This window comes from Aythya marila, assembly GCF_965140915.1.
Source record: "Aythya marila genome assembly, chromosome: 8".
NCBI lineage: Eukaryota > Metazoa > Chordata > Aves > Anseriformes > Anatidae > Aythya > Aythya marila.
This window is the reverse complement of record NC_139049.1, coordinates 30,708,601-30,729,120: the sequence shown is the minus strand read 5'-3', so window position 1 is coordinate 30,729,120 and position 20,520 is coordinate 30,708,601. Positions and strand designations below refer to the sequence as shown.

The 20,520-nt window shown below is 42.5% G+C and overlaps 2 protein-coding genes across 5 annotated transcripts in view; both read right to left on the bottom strand.

Annotated features, from left to right (window-relative positions):
- Positions 1 to 1,355, bottom strand: part of RAVER2 (ribonucleoprotein, PTB binding 2) — a 34,980-nt gene extending 33,625 nt beyond the window's left edge. For all 3 annotated transcript variants that reach the window (XM_082766156.1, XM_082766157.1, XM_082766158.1), the window contains exon 1: positions 1,055 to 1,355. In XM_082766156.1, coding sequence (XP_082622282.1) covers positions 1,055 to 1,261 — 207 coding nt within the window. In that variant the 5' untranslated portion in view covers positions 1,262 to 1,355. The remainder of the gene's footprint in view (positions 1 to 1,054) is intronic.
- A 9,206-nt stretch (positions 1,356 to 10,561) lies between these two features.
- The window catches only part of CACHD1 (cache domain containing 1), a 96,527-nt gene continuing 86,568 nt past the window's right edge, over positions 10,562 to 20,520 (bottom strand). The window contains exons 23-28 of one of the 2 annotated variants that reach the window (XM_082765905.1): positions 19,491 to 19,642; positions 19,105 to 19,266; positions 18,074 to 18,151; positions 17,062 to 17,163; positions 11,621 to 14,428; positions 10,562 to 11,101 (exon numbers count right to left, since the gene is read on the bottom strand). In XM_082765905.1, coding sequence (XP_082622031.1) covers positions 14,190 to 14,428; positions 17,062 to 17,163; positions 18,074 to 18,151; positions 19,105 to 19,266; positions 19,491 to 19,642 — 733 coding nt within the window. In that variant the 3' untranslated portion in view covers positions 10,562 to 11,101; positions 11,621 to 14,189. Of the gene's footprint in view, positions 11,102 to 11,620; positions 14,429 to 17,061; positions 17,164 to 18,073; positions 18,182 to 19,104; positions 19,267 to 19,490; positions 19,643 to 20,520 lie in introns of those variants that run through there. The other variant, XM_082765906.1, reaches the window with a different exon arrangement.

Genomic DNA, 20,520 nt, shown 5'->3' with positions numbered 1-20,520 from the left:
GATGGTGCCGCTTCCAGCCTAGCAGCAGGGGAATGTTAGAGCTTCATGTATGGAGAGAAAGCCACCGAAGTGCTACTTTTAAGTCGCCAAAACAAAATGGCAAACTCCCACAGTGCTGCACGGTTGCCAAATTGGACCTTCACGCTAACGCTTCCTTGCAGCAGTCTTTGTCTGACCAAGCAGCATCAAAGTTGATGGTTTCGGTGCTCATGAGCCGTGTTTTTAACCAGATCACTGGCGAATTGAGGTGAATTCACGAAGCACCTGCTGTGTGGAACAAGAGGGAGTCGTGCACCCGCTTGGGTGTCTGACAGCGATGCCGTGCCAGGCAGGGGCAGCAAGCAGCTGGGGATACAGCAGCAAGCCCCTGTGCCAGCAGCCGTGCCTGGCAGCTTCTTGAAGAGAAGACGAGGATAAGAGAGGTTTTCCAAGTCGTGAGTTAGCGAGAACTTGTTATCGATGAGCTCGCGAGGTCGCCACACATGGCAGCGAGGCTCTGCAAGTAAAGCACCACCTCGGATCACGGCGAAATCCATCCTTTCTGAGTGGGTGAGCACCTACGGCCACGCAGACCGAAGGCACCCGGCGTGCAGGCATGGCGGTGAGCACGCTGTGGGTCGAGTTACACGGATCTTTGGCATTTTCTCCCCAAAATGAGCGGCCCTTTGGGAGCTGCCGAGAAGAGTCCTCGCTGCACCTCCCCGCGGGCAACCAAATTCCTCGCGCTCGGGAAAGGAAAGGGAAGGGACGCGGGGAGCGGCTCGGAACAAAAGCCCTAACCCCAGGTTTCACCTTGTGCACGAACCCAGCGACCCCACAGCCATGCAGGTGCCCCAAAACCCGACAAAGCGATTAAACCAAGCTGCCCCGGAGCCCCCTCAGAGGGGATGCAGAGCGGGGCCGCCTCCAGCGCTAACAAAGCCCGGGAGGAGCAGCCGGGGCTCCCCTCGGTCGCGACAGAGCCGCGATGAGGCAGCCCCGAGCCTCCCTCACGGCCACCCCCCCCCCCTCGGGGGAGCAGCTCCCATCGCACCCCCCCTTCTCCCAGCCGCACCTGGCTGCTGCTCTCGGCCGGCAGGTTCCTCAGCAGGATCTTGCGCCTGTTGCTCAGCTCCCTCCGGGTGCTGGCCAAGCGCCTCGCCACCTCCTCGGGGCTGGGGGGCGGCGGCCGAGCCCCCCGCGGCAATGGGGGCAGCAGCGGCGGCGGCGGCGGCGCCTCCTCCGCGGGCAGCTCCGCTCCGCGCTCGGCTGCCGCCGCCATCTTGCAGCGCCGCCCGGCCCGAGCTGAGGGGGAGCCGCCGCGGCGCTGGGAGGGCGGCGGGGGAGCCGCGGGGCACGGCCGCCGGTGGGGCCCCGGCGGCCCCGCCAGCCCCCGCCGTGCTGCCCGCCCCCGGCCCGGCCGGGATCCGCCCCGACTGCCTTCGCCCTGCCCCCGGTGGGGGAGGCCGAGAGCGGCGGAGCACCCGTGAGGGGCAGCCCCGTGAGGGGCGAAGCTGAAGGAGCTCGCCTCAGAGTGCGAGGCCCCCGAGCAGCGTTTGTTTCCCCCATTAACTCCTTTGAGGCAGGGTCTGGGGATGGATGTGAACACTCCTGGGGTGCTGGGGAAGCCCCCAAGAGCCCCCGAGGTCTGAACAATAGCCCTGGCATAAAAGGGCTCGTCCTTGCCACCATGGGTTCATCACCCCAAAGTCCCTCTGCTGCTATCTTCCTTCAATCCAACTCTGCCTTTGGCACCGAACTGCAGGGCAACAACAAAATAAAGCAGATGTTGGATGGGCCCAAGCTCTCCATCAGTGGGTAGAGGGGTAGCGGGCGCGCTAGCCCAAGATGATCTCGTTCTAATTTTGTTCTTCATCAGAAGCATACCAAACAAATTACAGAACATCCAAATGGGTAAACCAAACCGTGGGCGCCGTGCTTGTGGCACAAAAGTCACCCTCTTGTGGCAAGGCACGCTGTGATGAGGGCCATGCAGACACAGAGAGGGCAGCGGGCACACAAAGAAGCCAAGGGCAACATCCCTCCTGGAGGAAAGCAGTTCTGGAGGTCACCCTAAAAGAAGGTTTTCCCTCTATGAAGCCTCCATCTTTAAGAACAGTTCATGGTCTTAGTTGGTGCATCAAAAAAAATGTGTTTTCTTGGAAACCTAATTTCTCCATAACAGTTACTTGCAATGCCATTTACAAAGCAATAAATTTAGCTGTTTAACGTTGTCATCGTAGCTATAAATGAATGAAGAATAATTTAAATAGTTGTACCCATTTTTAGATACGAGCCTGACCACAAAGAGCAAAAGAAAATCTCCAAACCTGAAAATCCAAACTGAAAAACAGTAGTCTTAAAAAGGAAATTTGAAACGTGCTTTGAGTCGAAATGGGTATGCATGAACACGTCCTTATCAGAGAAGAATTTCATCCAGAATTAGATTTTCCTAAGTTTGATGTGCCATTTTACAGACTGGATTACCAGCTACAGGAAACAAAAACCTGGCAAATACCTATAGTGATTTTAGAAATTTGCTTTGGTCTAAACCAAAGCTTGCAAGTTAAGACTACAAAGAATATAGGACCTTCATTACTTTTAAAAATTAATTTTAAAACTACCGAGCAATCAACACTCAGGCTTTTTTTTTTTTTCTTTTCTTTTTCTTTTTCTTTTTCTTTTGGTGTTGTTGCTGACAAAAGAAATGGTCAGAGCTAAAAAGCTTCTGTCAAGAGTTTCCTTTTCCCTGATTTCTTTAAACAGGTAGTGTTCCTTTTCCTTCCACATCTGCATTATGTTTAACCAATTGTTGGAAATCCAAAGCACGAAGAACAGTTATAAACAGTTCATGTATTTACCATGGAAGCGTTTTAGATCTGCCAGATTCAGCCTGTCTGAACAACATTAGCTTAGCCTTCATACTTAAACCACAAAACAGGAAAAAATATTTTAACACATTATTAGTGTGAGAACTGATCTACAGAATCAGGTGAGGCTGATGAGTATAAGCTGAAGTATACGTTTCTTATGCCTATGGATGTATTAATTATTAATAGTACTATAAAATTACCCTTGCAAAGGATTTAAAAAAAATAAAATAAAGAAAGTAACGACTGAAAAGGCTGTTAGTAAGTGTTTACAAATTGATTTTCAGGTCAAGCTCTGAAATTAAAGACGTGATACCGTCTTCTGAAAACGTTTCCAAGTCATATCGTAAATTATGCGATATAAATTGTTGAATCACTTTGCTAAGAATACTGCAACACGTAACTACCTCCTCAGAAACACCTGCCAGATTAAGCAACCGGAGTATAAATTATGATTCTGCTCAAACATTACACAGCTTAGTGAAGCTGAATAGAGTAATTAATTATCCCATTAATTCTTGAATGTGGGCACACTGAATCACCTGTGCGTTACTGATAATTAATCCTACCTACAGTGATTACCTTCTCAAAAGTTGTCTGGCCTTTTTTCTTTTTTCTTTTTTTTTTTTTGATAGGCTGCAGGTGTACCTGAATGCAAGTCAAAAGTGCATTGCTAAAAGTATTTCAGAAGTTAGTAGTTCTAATGGCAAAAATAAACCTACTGCACTATTAGTTCTGAATAGCTCCAAGGAAAAGCAAGCATTTTTCTTACCTAGAAATACATATTTAAAAGACCACATTTTACAGCTAAAAATGTTCACTTTTTTTTTTTTTTTTCTTTTCCTTGCAGTGCTCACAGTTCATTCTGTATGCAGGCAGTTCGCATTGCACAGGTAGGCTACGGAGCTGCCTTCACTACAAGGCTGCTATGAAGTGCTGCAGGATGAGAGCAGAAAAGTTTGAAGATGTTGCCATCGTCCATGGAGATGGTCCACGAAAAGGGACAGGAAAGGAGGCCGTGCAGCACCTTATGTGACAGCCAAAATCAGCTAAACACGCATCAGCAGCAACAACCAGTTTGACTCAAGAAAATACTCCTTTTTGAACAGAAATGTCATGCCTGTTTTGAACTACAATACACCATCCAACAGGTGCCTGGAGAATTAAGATGGTATTTGATGTAAAACAATCGAAGTAAGTAAAACACCCAGGTCCTTCGGTGCCCCAACAGAGCACCCGTGGGTACGTTAACACAATAGAGATGGTGCAAACCAACAGCTCAGCCTCCTCTGAATCTCCACAGAAATATCAATGTATTAGATACGCAATTATCTTATTTCACAAGTTAATCTTCTGCCCTTGGGAATCCTCCCATTTCACCATATGGTTTCTGCCCTAAGTGCCAAAAGACCAGGTGGGTGTCACAGGTTACTGTCCAGAGTGGATTTTGGCTGCTGCCTCTTCAGATCAGCCATCGTAGCTCTCAGCTTTGCTCTCTATAACTGCTAGCACAGAAAACACACTGCAAGCTTTACCAGTCCATGCTAACCCTTGCCGTGAGAGCTGACATGAAACATCCCCAGGGCAGCTGACCTAAAGCAACCAAAGGCTATTCCATACCATGTGGTGTCACACTCAGCAATAAAAGGTGGAAACAGGAAGAAGAGGGGAGGGGTGGGCTCTTGTTGGGAAAACGTTGGTCCTTCTCCCAAACACTGGCTACATGCGTTGAGGCCCTGCTTCAAAGACGTCAATCATCACTCATTTGTGGGAAGTAGAGAGTAATTTCTTTCCTCTGAGTTTCTACAAAGCCTTTATTTTTTTTTTTCCCCTTTCCCCCTCTCCCTTTTTTTCCCCTTTTAGTTAAATTGTTTAGTTAATAATCTCTCCTTAATAATTATTATTTTTTCCCTTTAATTAAGCTATCCTTATCTCAACCCCGTGAGTTATTCTTTACTTTACTTCTTTCCCTCCTCATCTAAGGAGAGGGAGTGAGAGCGCGGTTGTGGCGTTTAGCTGCCCAGCACGGTAAAACCACCACAGGAACCCTCTCACGAGCCTCTGTGCTGCTGCATCCACAGGACCGAGAAACCTCTTCAGGAGGGTGGTGCTGAGCAACCCACGATGAAATGCAAGTGGTAAGAGCCTCCACCAATACAGCTGTACTCAGCAGAGGATGCATGTACGTATTTTCCCTAAAGAATTTCCTGCTGTTGGTTACAGATCATCCTTCTACATGTATGCAAATGTTTGTATGAGTACAGTTACTTTCTGTTGCTTTCAAATCAAAGCCCTACGTGTTGTTTTGCACTCTAAAAAGTCCTCAGTTTGCTAGGGAACTTCCATTTGGTTTCAAGTTTGCTGCATAAGCAAAAAACCCCTAAATACTGGAAAAGTAGAGTGATCTGCAAGCATAACATTGGTTGCTAGCTTGATGCTATTAGAGATAAACCACTTTGCAGTAATTTATTTGTAGCTCACTAAATTCCTTGTTAATTAAGAATAGTGTACCTTTCCACAGGAGTTGCTTTTGTAGCTCTTCTAAGCTGAAAATTAACTTACCCATGCTTTTATAGCTTTTAAGAAATACAAGCCTTTTATTTACTTATTAAGGGACGAGAGCATTAGAAGAGAATTGTGGCACGCACATCCTTTCTGAATTACGGCTGCAGTCAGATGTAAGCGTCCGTGCTCAAACGTACAAACAGGTTCAGATGTCTGCAGATAAAATAAAAGCTGAAGTTTTAATATCTGCTAGGTTCTCAAGAATAGGTTATACTGGGAATGTTTCCGTAAGCTGTTTGGAAAGTTGGTTTCTTATACGAAAGAGAAATACAAACAGTCTTCCAAAACCTGAAACGATAATTTTCCTGCAACAAGGGTCTGGAATCCATCAGTTGCTGCAAATTCCAGTGTCCATTAAAATCCATGATTGCTAGAACCATTTCACGTAAGCAAAGTGTAAACAATGCTGTTCTCTCTAGTCTATATTACCCCCATGGTTTCAACCTCTAGATAGTCCTTTTGTTTCTTTAGGAAACTACAATTTTGAAACCCAAAGATGTAGATTCGAATGTCAACAATATTAATTAGTTCAGCCACGATCACGAAGGCACTCAATCAACGTGTTCATCTCACGTCCAAGTTACCTCCAACACGCACCAGAGGTGCCCCAAGGAGTTCCTTTCACCCTTTTCCTAACAAATTTGAATACATTCAGCATTCTCAGTGTATCATTGTCACACTATAACTGTGGTTCATTAAGCAACAAATGAAATTTCTTATCAAATTACCAACTTAGCACAACAAGCAACCGATACCGTCAGTATTGTGATGAGGCAAAAACTTCACCACACTCCCCTGCAGCATCGTTTCGAGCTTCTCTTATATCACCTGTACAATTCATTCACCAGTTCACCATTAGGGTAACTCAGCATGTCTAGACTGCAATTTTGTTGAGACAAGTATTATGACATGGTCAGTCTTCCCAATTAGCTGCTAAGCTCATTGTAATACCAGAGGTATTTTGATTAAAGTTTAGTTCTCCGAGCATTTAGGAATTGCAGTAATACAGGATCAGACTTCAGGTCCATCAAATCACATCTCACCAGTTGTGACAATCTCTTGTCTAAGAGATGCCAGATGGGCAACAGATTGCCTCAGCGATCACAGCAGCCACATGCTTCGTTCAGAGATGCAGACAGCAAACAAGTATTTTCAGTATTTTGCTCTGCTTCTCTTGGGGTGCCTTGTCTGTACCATATGGAGCTCACACGTTCAGAGGAATTTGTCAGGTACTGCAGTGTATGACCAAAAATGGGATGTTTCTGCACTCCTGAAACATTCCTCCACACAGACACGAAAACACACCGAGTAACTCTGCCTGCAGCTGAACATTTTCTTTTTAAGTGGGACTTGATAGCTATTAAACTTGGTAATAACGCTGCTCCTAAGTGCGTTAGGAATGATGGATTAAGTCAGTAACAGAACTGGTTAGCAACATCTCAGTTTCCATTCTGTAACAGTGGTCTGCAAATAAACAGTAAAGATAAAAGAAGGAAGAACTATAACTTATAAAGCGAGTAACTGTTCCGAGGAAACCATTACACTGCCAGGGAGCGTAATGGGCTATTTTCGGAATCATGGTCTTTGCAGTAGAATTTATAACCTTTGTTGCTTCATGCGTATCATTAGCAAATCACCGTGAAGGTTATATTTAAAGATAGTAAAAGCATAGTAAAACTCAAAATAAGCCACCAAACAAATCCAGCTTCTTGTATAATAACGGAGAATGAAAGACAGTAGGATCAAGGAACTGTTAGTCCAGTCCTCTTCCATAAATGGCCCTGAAGGCTGGAACCTCTGCAATACCTCCTCCTAAAACAACTCTCCTCCTGCTTTAAATCACCACTCTTGCCTTCATAGGCTTTGTTTTTCCTCATTCAGACTCAATTTCAAATTCAGCTTATTGACAGAAAGTATATTTTGGCAATTCTAGTATAAAAATAGGTGATGTTCTTTGGGTTTCTAGTAAAAGCAGGTACAGCCCACCCAGCATTCGTTCCTGGAGTGTTTTTGTGGGCTGACCTATTGATATGCTACAAACCATAGTTTGGACTCATTCTGCTTCAGCTTCTCTGTAAGCACCTGTTTTCTAGGAACTGGAAACAAATGCTGATAATTCACAGGAAAACGTGAAACCATTTCACATTAAAAAGTAGTGCAATCCTAATACCCAATTAAAGCATTCACTAGTGTACGTGTAAATGAGTACATCTCCACACCGTCTCTCTTACAGCCCCTACAGACCTGGCTAATTATAAACTTGAAGAAAATCGTCGAGATGAATGACTGAATTGCTGGTATGTATTGAGAGTGAAACAGGCATCATATGAGCCGTTTGTTTTGATGTGGTAAAGCAGCCAGTGATTTATCCCTGCTCGTAGAGGTTGGAGACTTGAACCACCACCACAACATTTTGTCCTAAAGAATGCTGCAACCTGTTAAATATGGAAAACTGGCATGGAGGATATAACGCAAGCTAAACTTTCCTAACATGTTCTTAAAAAATTTATGAGCGTTTAAAGTGTTCTGCCATTCAGTTATAAAAAGGTTTCCATAGGAACTGTCATGCAACATGACTTTCTGCTATAAACACACCAAAGTGTCAAACTAACTTCTCCGTGTTTATTCTGCTTTCATGGGGAGCAAAAAAACCCATCCGCTTCCTGTTATCTGGGTTCCCTGGCAGGGGCTGGAACAGTAACATGTTTTGGCTTGCTTGGAGAGATTTCCTCAGTTAAGCTGCAAATGAAATAAACACACTTAGAGAGGTTAATATTATTTTGCAGGGATTATCTAGTTTAATTACTCAGCATTTAATCTCTCCCAGTTGTGTGTGATCTACATGCGGTACACTAAGAGAACTGATACGAGAAGCTATTTAAATGTTGAAAACTGTCAGAAAGTTGGAAAACTGAAAATAAGTATACAAAAACCATCTGACCAAGGTCCCAGTTTCCTGCTGTTCTCAGTGCCAACCTATCTCAGTGCCTGACTTTTTATTACCTCTAGGTGTGGCAGAAGAGTTTTAAAATTAGTAAAACCACTGATGTTGACCAAACTGGAAATACTTAGCAGTCTAATCTAAGGCCAGCCCATTGTTATGCTGCCTGCACTTACAGAGCAGAGCCTGCCAGTTTTACAAGAGCTTTTGTATGGCATGGCAATACCTCTTTCTTCACATTTTTTCATGCAGACACACTGCTTGTAAAAAGAGCTGGCTCGATGGATTAGGAGACTGAGGTTACTCACTTTAGCAGCAGAGCAGATGTTGTACTCATGCCCTCACACTTCGCTGCCAGGTGCAGGGTGGGGTAGAAAAGCTCCTGGACTATGCTTTTTGGCCAACAGTCTCCCTTCCTTGCTATCATTATTTTTGTTCCATTAGTGGTAATAACAGTGGAGAGCAGTTCTTCAGGCAGTGCTCCAAGAAGCTGGTGGTTTTGCCAGTGTCAACTATAAAAACGTAAAATAAAAACAGAGCAAAACATAATGGTAACTGCTGGCTCCCACCTTCTTAGAGCAGCACTATTTACTGCTACCACTGATGAGGCCGGCCCAGGAATAAAAAGTTATTTTTTTTTCCACAGAATGTAGATGAGGCCATTATGATTTGTCTTTGAGCTGAAGGTAAAAATTCCAGACCTAATGAATATTCAGCCTGACACCAAGTTTGTACTTCTCCACTCAGGCCGCCAGTATGGCTAACTGCTATCAGCCGTCACTTTCTGATGGGCATAAAAGTGCCTTGGTTAAAGCAGAGTAGATCTGATCATTTGAAGGAAACTCTTCCTTTTGTACTTTGGATGCTTTTTTCCCCCTGAATATATTACTAGATCAACTATTCACTGAAAAGTCTTGTGGAAGTTTGCAGAAGAGGTAGAAGAGGTTTACCCTGTGCCTGGTGCAGGCTGCTATGCAAAGTCAGTAAGTCACTTTGGGAAACTGCTCTTCACATCGTGCTGGATATGCTCTAAATTCCTGCCAATTCAGGCTCCTTCGAGTTCCAAGCAGAGGTTTTGTGTACCCCAGCCTCGAAAAGCACCATCCGAAGCAGGCAGTGTAAATCGTGCAGGGGCAGGGAAGCATCAGGCTCTTCTGGCAGCAATTCTGTGCAAGCACTGGCCAACATACCAGTTATGTTTGGCACTTTGCTAACGAGGCAGGGTTTGGAGGACTTCACTCTTGGACTTGAGTGTCTGAATTCCACTGTAGCCTTGGCTTCAGGAACACAAGCCCTTCTGGGCCAAGGTCCTTCCGTGACTCAGTTCAGAGCACATCAAGGAAACACAATAATTACGTCTCATCACAGAGACACGCTGCAAATAAGTAGTGTGAAACACTCTGACATTTCTATTATTTTTTCATAGTTAGGATCAATGGCAAAGGGGACATCGTACAGAAAAACAAACTAACAGTTACCAAATTAACTGCTGGAGGGATTAATATTCCAAACATCACCGAATGACAAAAGAGTTGAAAGCTTAGGGCAGGCTCCTTTGAAAATCCCAGCCAGAGCTGGGATTCTTTTTTGGAAAACAAATGGAATTGGTATGTAAGAGCTCCAAATGCTGCAAACTAATCTTTATACTTGCATACAGCCTTTTGGATTACCTGCACTCTCTTAACTCGACCCAGGACTTTTGCACCCTATTTTCTCCCCTCTTCCCTATTTGGTGCCAGCTGTGCGATAAATTCTGCTCTGACAAATATACTTTCCCTCCTCATCACCATTTCTGGGTTCCTTTACAGAATAAAGTCTTTGAAAGCTAGAGATCTCATTTTGTCCAGTTATAGTCATAACTACTGCCCATGTGAACATCTGATGAATTCTTGCCTGTCCTCTCTCATTGCAAAGGGCAAGGGTAAAGATAATATTTCATGGTGTAAGTGGCCTTATAAAGTGTTCGTGAGCCAAACGTAACATACTCTTCTTTCCAAATCACATTTTTATCAAGACAATAATGTAAACAAATTAAAAAAAGAGTCTCAATTCATTTAGAAGCAGCGTATTCTGAACATGTGAACAGCTTCCATCTCTATGCAGGCTAACTGGTTTTGTAGATGGATAACCTGCTTGTTACGTATAGGAAAAGTCAATACACTGCAGTGCTCCCAGACTGACAGCATTAAGTCTATTTATCTCTAGTGAATGCAAACCAAAGGCAAAACTCATTGTAATCTCAGAAAAAAAACTTCAACTTTTTTTTTTTTTTTACCTGGAAGAATGAAGGAAAACATACAGGAAAATAAGACAATTACGTTTCAGAAATGAAACAAGTAAAAAAAAACAATGGCCATGATATCTACCAGTTATAGGTAAGGAAGATACAGGATACAAATCCATGTCAGGCAAATAACTGCTCATTTTGTTCCTCAGTCAACACAATAAAATAATTACGGGGAGAGAAGGCCACGGCGGCAGTGCCTGCAATAAAACTGGTGGTGCTATCATGCAGCTTCTTAGAAACCTTGACTATGTCAATGAACAGCAGTGTCCTTATCAGAGTTAAATGTATTCCTCCTGTAACAAGGTTAGCTGTCAGCACTTGAATTTGTGACCTGACACACCTCTAGATGTGTATTTTTTCCTTAATTACTCCTTAATAGCAACAGCTTCGTCTCTTCTCATTACTTCAGGCGTAAGCAAGGCTGTCCAGACCCCATGAATCAGGAACAGTCTGTATGTCCTAGAACAAAAGCGATGAAACAGCGATGAGATGCGGCTCATAAAAAAATAAAGGTAAAATAAAAAGCAAGATAAAGGCAAAGGGCTTTTGATGGCTTGGACTTTTTGATAGCTGTTCAAAGAGCAACGTTATAACAGATAATTTCTGGCAGGGCTGCAGAGAGCACTGCACACACTTTCTGCCCAGCACATAATTCTAACACCACCACCACCACCACAATCTCTCCACTGAAACAGTATTTTAGTCAAGGAAGTAATTATTTTGGTTTTGCTTGGATTTTAAGAAAGGTATTTTGACCTATTGTGTTCTACACTTTATATGCTTGTTTCCATACTACTTTCTAACATTTTGAACTACTGTGGTTTCTTACACTTAAAAAAAGTACAGAATATGCCCATGTGGCTGGGTATGGACATTGCAAGGTTAATAATGTATTCAATACAATCTGAGAACACTCTTATTTAATTAGATAGGGACTCAATGATTTGTTTTGCACTACAGACGTGCTCCATAACTTACCTGGTGTAAATTAAGACTGGCATCAGAGCAGGCAGGCAAGTGCAGATCTAGCCAAAGGTGCACTTTTCTTTATTTTTTGTTATATTATATGCAAGAGAACAATTCTAATGTTGCTTGCCCTAAAAAAAAAACTATTACTGGGGAGAAAATACTTGATTTCAAGAACTTGCACAGCACAGTGAGATTCCTTCACATGTAGATGGACAAGATAAAATTTAAATTCTGTTTTACAAGTCGGTAAATTCCGGGGACACTTCTGTCACGTAGCAACAACTTTTGGCTGAAAGCCTTCTGTTATTACATTCATGGATTCAAGCAGATAAAGTCCTGGCTAGAACTTCAAATCTCATTTACCTCTGAACCTTAATGAAATCACCTTTATGAGTGCTGCAGGACTAGGACGCATCAACAAAGCATTTTGCTTGGTGTTTTACACAAACTTCTATTAAACTTACACATAGTTCAACAGTTTCCACATTGAAAGTTATTTTCCCTTCATGCTTACAAATTTTGCCTCTTGGCTGTGCATGTTTTTGTTTGGCCAAGCAGTGACATTAAGAAAATCCATTTTATTTTAAAAGTCAAACCTGAAAAAACAACCACTTTGTGCACTGCCCAACAGCCAGCGTCATTTTGGATTCAAAATTGGAGATTCTAGCAAGTTGGGTCTACAGATTGAACCATAAACTGTTACAGGAGATCAGATTCAGCCCTTTGAAAACATAAAATGGTGCTTAATAGATTTGTACAGCTGTCTCAGCAAAAAAAACAACAACCAAATGAAAAAAAAAAACAAACACAACCCCTTCTTACACAAAACACAGCAGAATGACAAATCCAATGCATCTGACTTTGCAGTAACACATAAGAAAAAATAAACAATTAGCTTCGGTGAGCCTACAGAGTCACTGACCACTTCAAAATTATTCACTTCCCAAACAATAACAGGCTAAAAAAAGAAAAAAAAATTAAATCATACATCATACTGTCATTTATATGTAAAGCTTAGATCTTTCAAGATAAAACCAAGAGGAACCTGATAAAATGCTTCATTCCTGCTGCAGCACTCATTCAGCCAGAAAATTAAAGGAAATTGAGACCAAATAATATCAATCTAGCCAGTTATCCACAGAACTATACGTTATATACAGTTTATTTCACTAGAGATTTTAAATTTATACATAGTATAAAGGGGTATCCTGGTATCACACATATAGTTATTTTACCGTAATGTTTAAGAACCAATTTTTTTTTTACATAATACAGTATTAAGTACCATATTAATTAAAACAAGTGATTTAAAAAAACTACATATAAATGGATGTTTATCATATGCACAGTGCAAGAATGTTTTTATATCACTGTAATCACAAAATGTGAATCTAAAGTACAACACTGTGATTTAAAACTAATTTATAATTATGATGCCCTGTGTTGTAGACAGATTGATTAATCTTCGTTTGAATTACCAAGCAATGTTAAATTCCAGACAAACAGCAGCAGCTTATAATTATGATTTCAAAAAGATACCTTCCACAGTAACCCAAGTTGTACAAAACACTGGTTTATCCCTACTTCTGATCCTGACAGTTTCCTAAAGAAACACAAAAATGGCACAGATTTCATTTGGAATTCTCCGGTAACCAAAGCTAAATAAACCCTTTGTTACTTTAAAAAAAGGAATCCTTTAAGGATGACCAAAGAGGTTAAGATGGAGAGATTTATGGGCAGAATTCTCAGAATTTTAGTAACAAAGTACAGGATTTCTCCTCTGCAAATAGGAAGAAAATACTGTAATGTAAATCCGGTTGTAAAATTTACAGAAAACAATTGTGGAGAAGAAAGCATTCATAATGTAAACACGTCAGAGACTACTTCTTCATTTTCCCTTTTGCAGAGTGGGGCAGTGGATGAATATCAGCTAATAAGAAACAGACGTCTTCCTCAGAAGAACCACTTCACCATCAGAGAATATATGTGGTAGTTGTTGAAAATTGCTAACATGTTTTCTCCTCTCCCTCCCCCCAGAGTTTCAAGTTCAATAAATAGTAGAAAAATAATCCTTTACTTAAAAATCTTGAGATGCATTGTCCCAGGTTCCATACAGCAATTGTCTGAGCAACGAACTTTCGACAAGCAAAAAAACTGCAGAGAACCCGACAGGCTTTTCCCCCGCCCTCTCTGTCTGGCACCTTTTTAGTCAGCTGCAGAGTTTTCTGCTCTTCCAGTTAAGGAAACCAAATCATCTCTGGCTCTTTTAAGCTCTCTCTTCTCTTGGCTCAGCATAACAGGGCTTCCAAAGCTTCAGCTGCTGTATAAACTTGCATCCCTGTTTTTGGAGGTCTAATGTGCCTCCTGCTCCGTTTTATTAAATGTTATGGCAGGTCCATTCATCAAGCACATTTCCCTTCCAGTTCTGAGCCAACCTTACATTTATAAAAATGTAAAGCTTTATGCCTAACAATTTACTCAGGAAGTTAGCTAAATTGTTCCTGGTAAAAAGCACAGAACAAGGCTGCCCAGTGCTGCATGGATCGTTGTTCACCAGTTTTCTTTCTTTTGTTGTTCATTAGCATTCTGCATCCACAGTGTGTACCGTGACTGCGGCCTGTAAATGGTGGCTGTGGTGAAGAGTTGGGTGGTGCAAACGGTAGTGGTGAAACTTGTGACTCAGCAGGGCAGCTGTTTGAGGTGGGGTATCCAGGTCTAAGTCTTCATCATGGTTTCCAACATCAACACCAGCTGACAACGGATCGTTGTTGCATGGAGGATTTTCACTGTCTTCCTGAGGACTCATAGTGCTGTAGCCTGGAACATAAAACAGCAGGGCTGAGAATTCAGAGCAGACTAAAAGGTCAACATCCACAGCGCTGACTGCCACGTCCTGCATGGAACCAGGCACAGCTGGTGCTTTAGAGAATAAAAAAGTAGTTGCCTCCATTAAAAGAAAACAAGACAAAAACCCACCTTCTCCTGTAATTACAAAATGCACCCCTTCTCCTGTCACCATGCTTGGAACCTATCACCTGTACAACACCTAGCAGCAAAACCAACTGTGCATTCGACAGTTTGTTATGGTAGAATGGCTAGCACTGAATTTAAAAACAAAACATAGTAGAAGGTTTTTTGGGTGTGGGGCGGGGATGATATCTTTTAAAATATTACTTGGATTTTACAAACTGACAAGAAGTAAGGGGGCTCTACTACCACTACCTCTGTTACTATCAAGCTGCACCTTTCCTAGTAAGGACCCCCAACTTGTGTGTCTGGAAGCAGCAAAACTTACTCAGATCATCTTGCTGTATTATATTGAATCACAACGCTGTATTTTTTAAAAGTGAAAGAACACTTATCACCTATTAGTGGTCTATTTGCAGAAACCAAGCATATGTTTTCAATGCTGGTGATCTTTCTACACCGTTGAAGAAATCTACCGAATCCACATGGGAGTGTTTCACACAGTCCCATTAAGCCAAATAGTTCTGACTCTTCCAGATAAGCATGCACACACAGCACAATTAACTTGAGGCTTTTCCTTGGCTAAAATAACCTGCTACCGAAGCCTGAGAAGGTAAAACAAAAACAAACCAGATTAGCCATTTTTCTGAGTGAGGAGGCACTGCATTCAACCGGGTTATCCTAGGGAAATTACATCACTAGAGAGTTAGCTAACAGCTAGCTGTTGCAAGACTGTGCTTTTGCAGTGGGGAAGCTGTCCTGTAACAGGTCCTTTGGACCTGCCCCTTTCTTTTGGAGCAGGTGCTAGTAGTTACTATGAGGTTTGCATTTACCACTGACACCAGCTGTTACCACTCAAAACCAGTTTGCAGTGTCCCCAACAAAAACACCTCAGTATTTCTACATGCAGAAACGCAAACAAAAGTTTTCTTCTCTGAAGATCTTGCTTTAGTTAGAATAATAATCCTTCCGAGAAAACTTTGGCTAAGAGCTGAAGAACTCCTCGTGTTTCTGCGCATGTCAAGTTTTTGGCTTGAGCCACCTAGAAGCAGCGTGTTAAGAAATACCAGGCTAAGTAGCTGAAGTTGGTTCTCACTGTGACGAGTCACCATCCCTGGAGGTGGTCTTCAAGAAACGTGTAGATTTAGAACTTAGTAGCATGGTTTGGTGGTAGACTTTAGTACTAGGTTAAAGGTTGGATGATCTTAGAGGTCTTTTCCAACCTGAACAATTCTACGATTCCATGGTCTGAGTCATGGCTTCTGGTTGGCAGAGAAGAACTGGGGGAGAAGACTGGGCAGAAGACTTCAATCTCTGAAGATTACAGACTAAAAACAGAAATGCACATTCCAGAGGCAGGTAGACAGCAACCCTGCTAACCCTCACATGTTAATGAGGAAAGATGGCAAGGATTTGCTGAGACTACAAGAAATGGAGCAAAAGGAGCATTAGTCTAGCAAATCTGTCTCAGCACAGCATAGGTAATCAGACCCCAAATCCTGGATAATGCCTCCTAAAGCAAGATTGTCTCTCAGACATCTGTTCATTCCCATAGCACGGTTTTGGCACTGAGGTTTCCTGTCCATCAGTAATTCCATTAGTGCAGCCACTGTCTTAAAATTGAATGGGTCTTCCAGAGAACTGACACCCACTATGGCAGGCTGTTGTCTGTAGCAGACTGCCTTGTCCAACCTTCTCTTAACGTCTATTAAGCCCTCCTCATGAGTCAACAGCACAACACCCTTCTAACTGCTTTTAAGACTTAATTAGCCTCAGGGCACGATAGATGTATCAAAATTCTCTGAACCTAAACAGTGTGTATGTGTGGAACAGCCATACAAGGATGAACACCCTTCACTGCTATCCATGTACACAGTTGATGTTGATATTTGCTTAACGGTGACATAAGATGCCCTCTGTGGTGATGATATTGACTGAATGTGCAACAGAAAGGCTAAGGAGGCACCTGAGTCACTGACCTCTAATCCATGCTTACTTTACCCTGGCAAATGCAGGCATCCAGCACGTTGCTAGAACTTTATGAAAGGCATGCATGTCCCAAAGACAAAAAGCAGCAGAGATGCTGACTTGATTGCAAGGGGTTTGTTTCTCTCATTGAGTAGGAGAGGTTTATTATCTCACCTGAACATCTGGATTGTTAGGGTCGGCAGTGGAAAACCAGGGTGGTAAGTGTAGCAACATTTCTGTTAGTCTGAATTCTGGTCACCCAGCGAAGCTAGCAGAACCCAAGGATCAGATAGGGAGAGCACAGCGTTTAGCTGCTCATACACGACTGCTCTGACAAAAACAGCTCCTTCGTTGGACAGCATCATTTGCTGAAGGGTGTCAAAACTGTTTAACTGTGTAGCAATAATGTGCAAAGGTGTTTTGGTTTTTTTTGGCAGCCTTATCTGCAACATGCTAGACATCTGAATAACCACAACCATTAACCTGTAATTAGGATGGTGATTTTAAGGCATTACCGTGGTCACTCTCCGTTCCTGATCGACCCCAGTATCGGCGTCTGCGTTCCGGGCTGTGGGCGTGCCGCTCTATTACCGCTGCGATGAATCGAGTGTTACTGACTGGGGGAGAAAAAGAAATGGAACTGACTTCCATAAAAGTATTTTACCGAATTTTATCAGTAGGACAAATCAGGCACAGTGAAACAGGCTTTCTGCAAACTAATTCTACTCAAATACTACTATTAAGACTCAAGACTGTTAAGTGACAGAAGACTGGAAGTAAAGAGGTGGTATCTAAATGTGGGATAGATCAAGATCCAAACTCATCAACCTCATCAACTTGAAAGAAATTACAGTATTAACTTATCCGTGCTAAAGAAAGGACTTGGAAAAACAGCAGATGCAAGCCATGAAGCTCAGGTATTTTTATTTTTTCAATCCGTAAGCGTTGACAGAGCTTCAAATCTTAGGTGTTGTTTTAGTGAGGGATCAGAGGCAGGGATCCGGTCTGAATCTGGAGCTCTCCCAAAATGTATAGGTACACCTGTGACATTTTACAATACAGCAGCATTACATTCGAAGTGCCACTTTTACTGACAAAGAAGAACGAGCACCCCAAATTCAATGCAAGTAAGATTTGCTGACACATTTGTTGAAGGTACATGCTAGACTTGGCCGCTCCTTGCCAAGGCTGAACAAAGGTAGCAGCTTTGCATACCTTTTGCGTATTGTCACAATTGTAATTTCTAAGCTGCAGCTCAGCTGCTGCTGGAAATGGTCATGATGGGGGGCAAAAGAGAAAAACCTCCTCCACACAGTTGAGATTACAGTCTTTTAAAAAGAATAAATGCAACTTTTCATCATGAGACTGGAGGAACACTGGAAGTTACAACTTAGTTAAAACATTGTCCAGCCATTTTCTACTGCTAATCAGCATGGAGTTTCCTTTTTTTAAAAAATTTAACTTATTAAGAAAACAAATAGCTCATTTACTTTAATATTTTTGACAGAGAAGTGATTTGGTACTTACTGATTCCTCTGTCTTCATGGCTGTCATCGTCTCTCTCGTCCCTATCATTTTCCAGGTTCGACATACGCACTGACATTTCTACACACCATTACAAACAGAAAAATGCAACTGTTAAGAGAAAAATTTTGGATCAACTTACTAATGGTTGTTACCCTGGTATTATAGTGGAATCACTTTGTATTATTGTTTGAAGAGATGCAGCTTGGTGTGCTGTTTCCAAGATAGATGGGGCATAGGGATATCATGAAATTGATACACCCCACAGCCCTGAATGGAACAGTCTTTATAGAAAGGAAACTGATGCAAAATGTAGACAGGGTAATCAAATATACAGGTAATTAGCACCAATCACACTCTCCTCTCTGTAACTTTCTAACCACCATCACTTCTCAACAACATTTCTCCCAAACACAGTTTTGTCTCTCAGACTTCAGTGCCTTTGTAACAAAACTATCCTCTCATCACAAGTTTATAAGGGCTCCGTGATTCCAGAAAAGCTTCTATGCCCTGCCCAGGCAGCCACAGAAGAAAGGATTTTGCTCTGTTTGGCCTCTTTGATGTCTGTGATCTCAAGAACATCACGTGGAACAGAAGCAGGGATATAAATAAAAAACAAACACGTCCCAAACAGCCCAAACAGAATGGGTGTGAGAACTGTAATACTCCCCAAATCATCACTCCAGTGCAGAAATAAACATATTTGACCAGCGTGCTATGACGAGGCCCTCAAAGCTGTGAACTTGGGCTTATCATTTTAACTCTGGAAAAATCATAACTTCAGCTTCCTGATAGGAAATGCTTTTGAGTTTTTTGGGCAGAATTTCCTCTGGAGGCAGCAGGTTGGACTACACCCAGAAGAGGGCAGCAATACACAAGCACCCTGGACGTGACCTTTTACAGAGGCTGGCAAGAGAGAAATACAATGGTGTGAAGCATTGAGGGGAGAAACAAAACCAAGAAAAAAGATTTTGTTGTTGTTTTCAGCTTTCAATTCCCGTATCTACTACTTCTCTCAACAGTTATCAGCTCACCCTGTGCAGCCAAAGGTGACATGTGCTGGTGACTCCTCCGATGTATCTGGTGGCGATAGGCGTATACTGCTAGGACAAGCACCATGATGCAGCCCATAATGCCTCCAGCCACTGGCCCGACTGGTGCACTTTTGATCATGTTCAGAGTGATGACCTCATCTCCTAAATCAAAAGGCACAAAACATAGGGGGAAAAAAAACATAAACGCTCTGCAGAAAGGTTTAAATCAACGTCTCGTGACTAGAGATGGAATCGGATGATCTTTAAGGTCCCTTCCAACCCAAACCATTCTGTGATTCTGTTAACTTGGAGCATGCTCTGACATTGAAAGGGTATGCTACCGAATGGAAAGAGTTAATGTAGCGACTGTTCAGAAGGAGAGTTACCTATTGCTCCCAGGTCATCCACATAGGGGCTCTTGGCTCCCACAATGCCACCAAAGCATTCCTTCTGCGGGGCACAATAGGACTTATCCAGATGGGTCTTCCCATCGCTGTCTACCATACACCACTCACAGTCCAAGACACCAAAGCAATCCCTGAAAAATAAGAATGAAAGAAAGCGACATTTACTGCCAAGTCCAGAACTTTTCATTTGACACAGCTCAGCCTATTTTAGAATCACGAGACAAAGGGAGGCCAAAGGCATCTGTAAACTCTCCTCTCACATTGTGTAACATTTGCCCACAAGAATTTCTCACTAAAATGGTCAGGTAGAACAAGGTTATTTATACAGGGAAGCTGTATCTTGAGCTTCCAAGCCTGTTTGATTTGTGTTTTTTTTTTTCCTCCCTCCCTCGCGTCGAGCAAAGGGAGAACTTCCTATTTGTAACTCGTCCAATAAGACGCTTCTCAGCATAGTGAAGTCTGACTACAGATCCACCCCTTTTCTGCAATCCTTTAGAAGACAGAAGAAAGGATTTGGAAAAGTCTGGTCAGAGCGTGATGTGTTCTAGCAATCTCAGTTCCCTAGAGACCACTCAAAACTGGCAAAAACTAAATAAGCCCTCAAGCATCTCCACAAAATGCCAAGAGTAGAACAGAGACACAGGAAGCTGACAGGCAGCTAACATTGCTAGCATGCTCCAAAGTCACCACTGTTAATGTATTGTCTCCTTTCTGTGAACACTTCAGTCCACATAGCCCTCCAGAAGGCAGACAAACATAGCAGTACTATCTGTTTTGCTAAAAAGAAGAATTTGTCCTTTCAACAGCAAATGTTGTACTTGCACAACCCTCAGTTCTTCAGAGTCATGAAGTGTGACTGGAAAGCCATTTGTTTGTTATTAATGGTGTTATGTGACTCAGACAGAAAGAGTGAAGCCTTGTGTTCCTGCACTACAAGATAATGTCATCCTTGGTGTTTGCTATAATATCTCATTCTGGTATCATATTTCCTTTTTTCTTCCTTCAAACC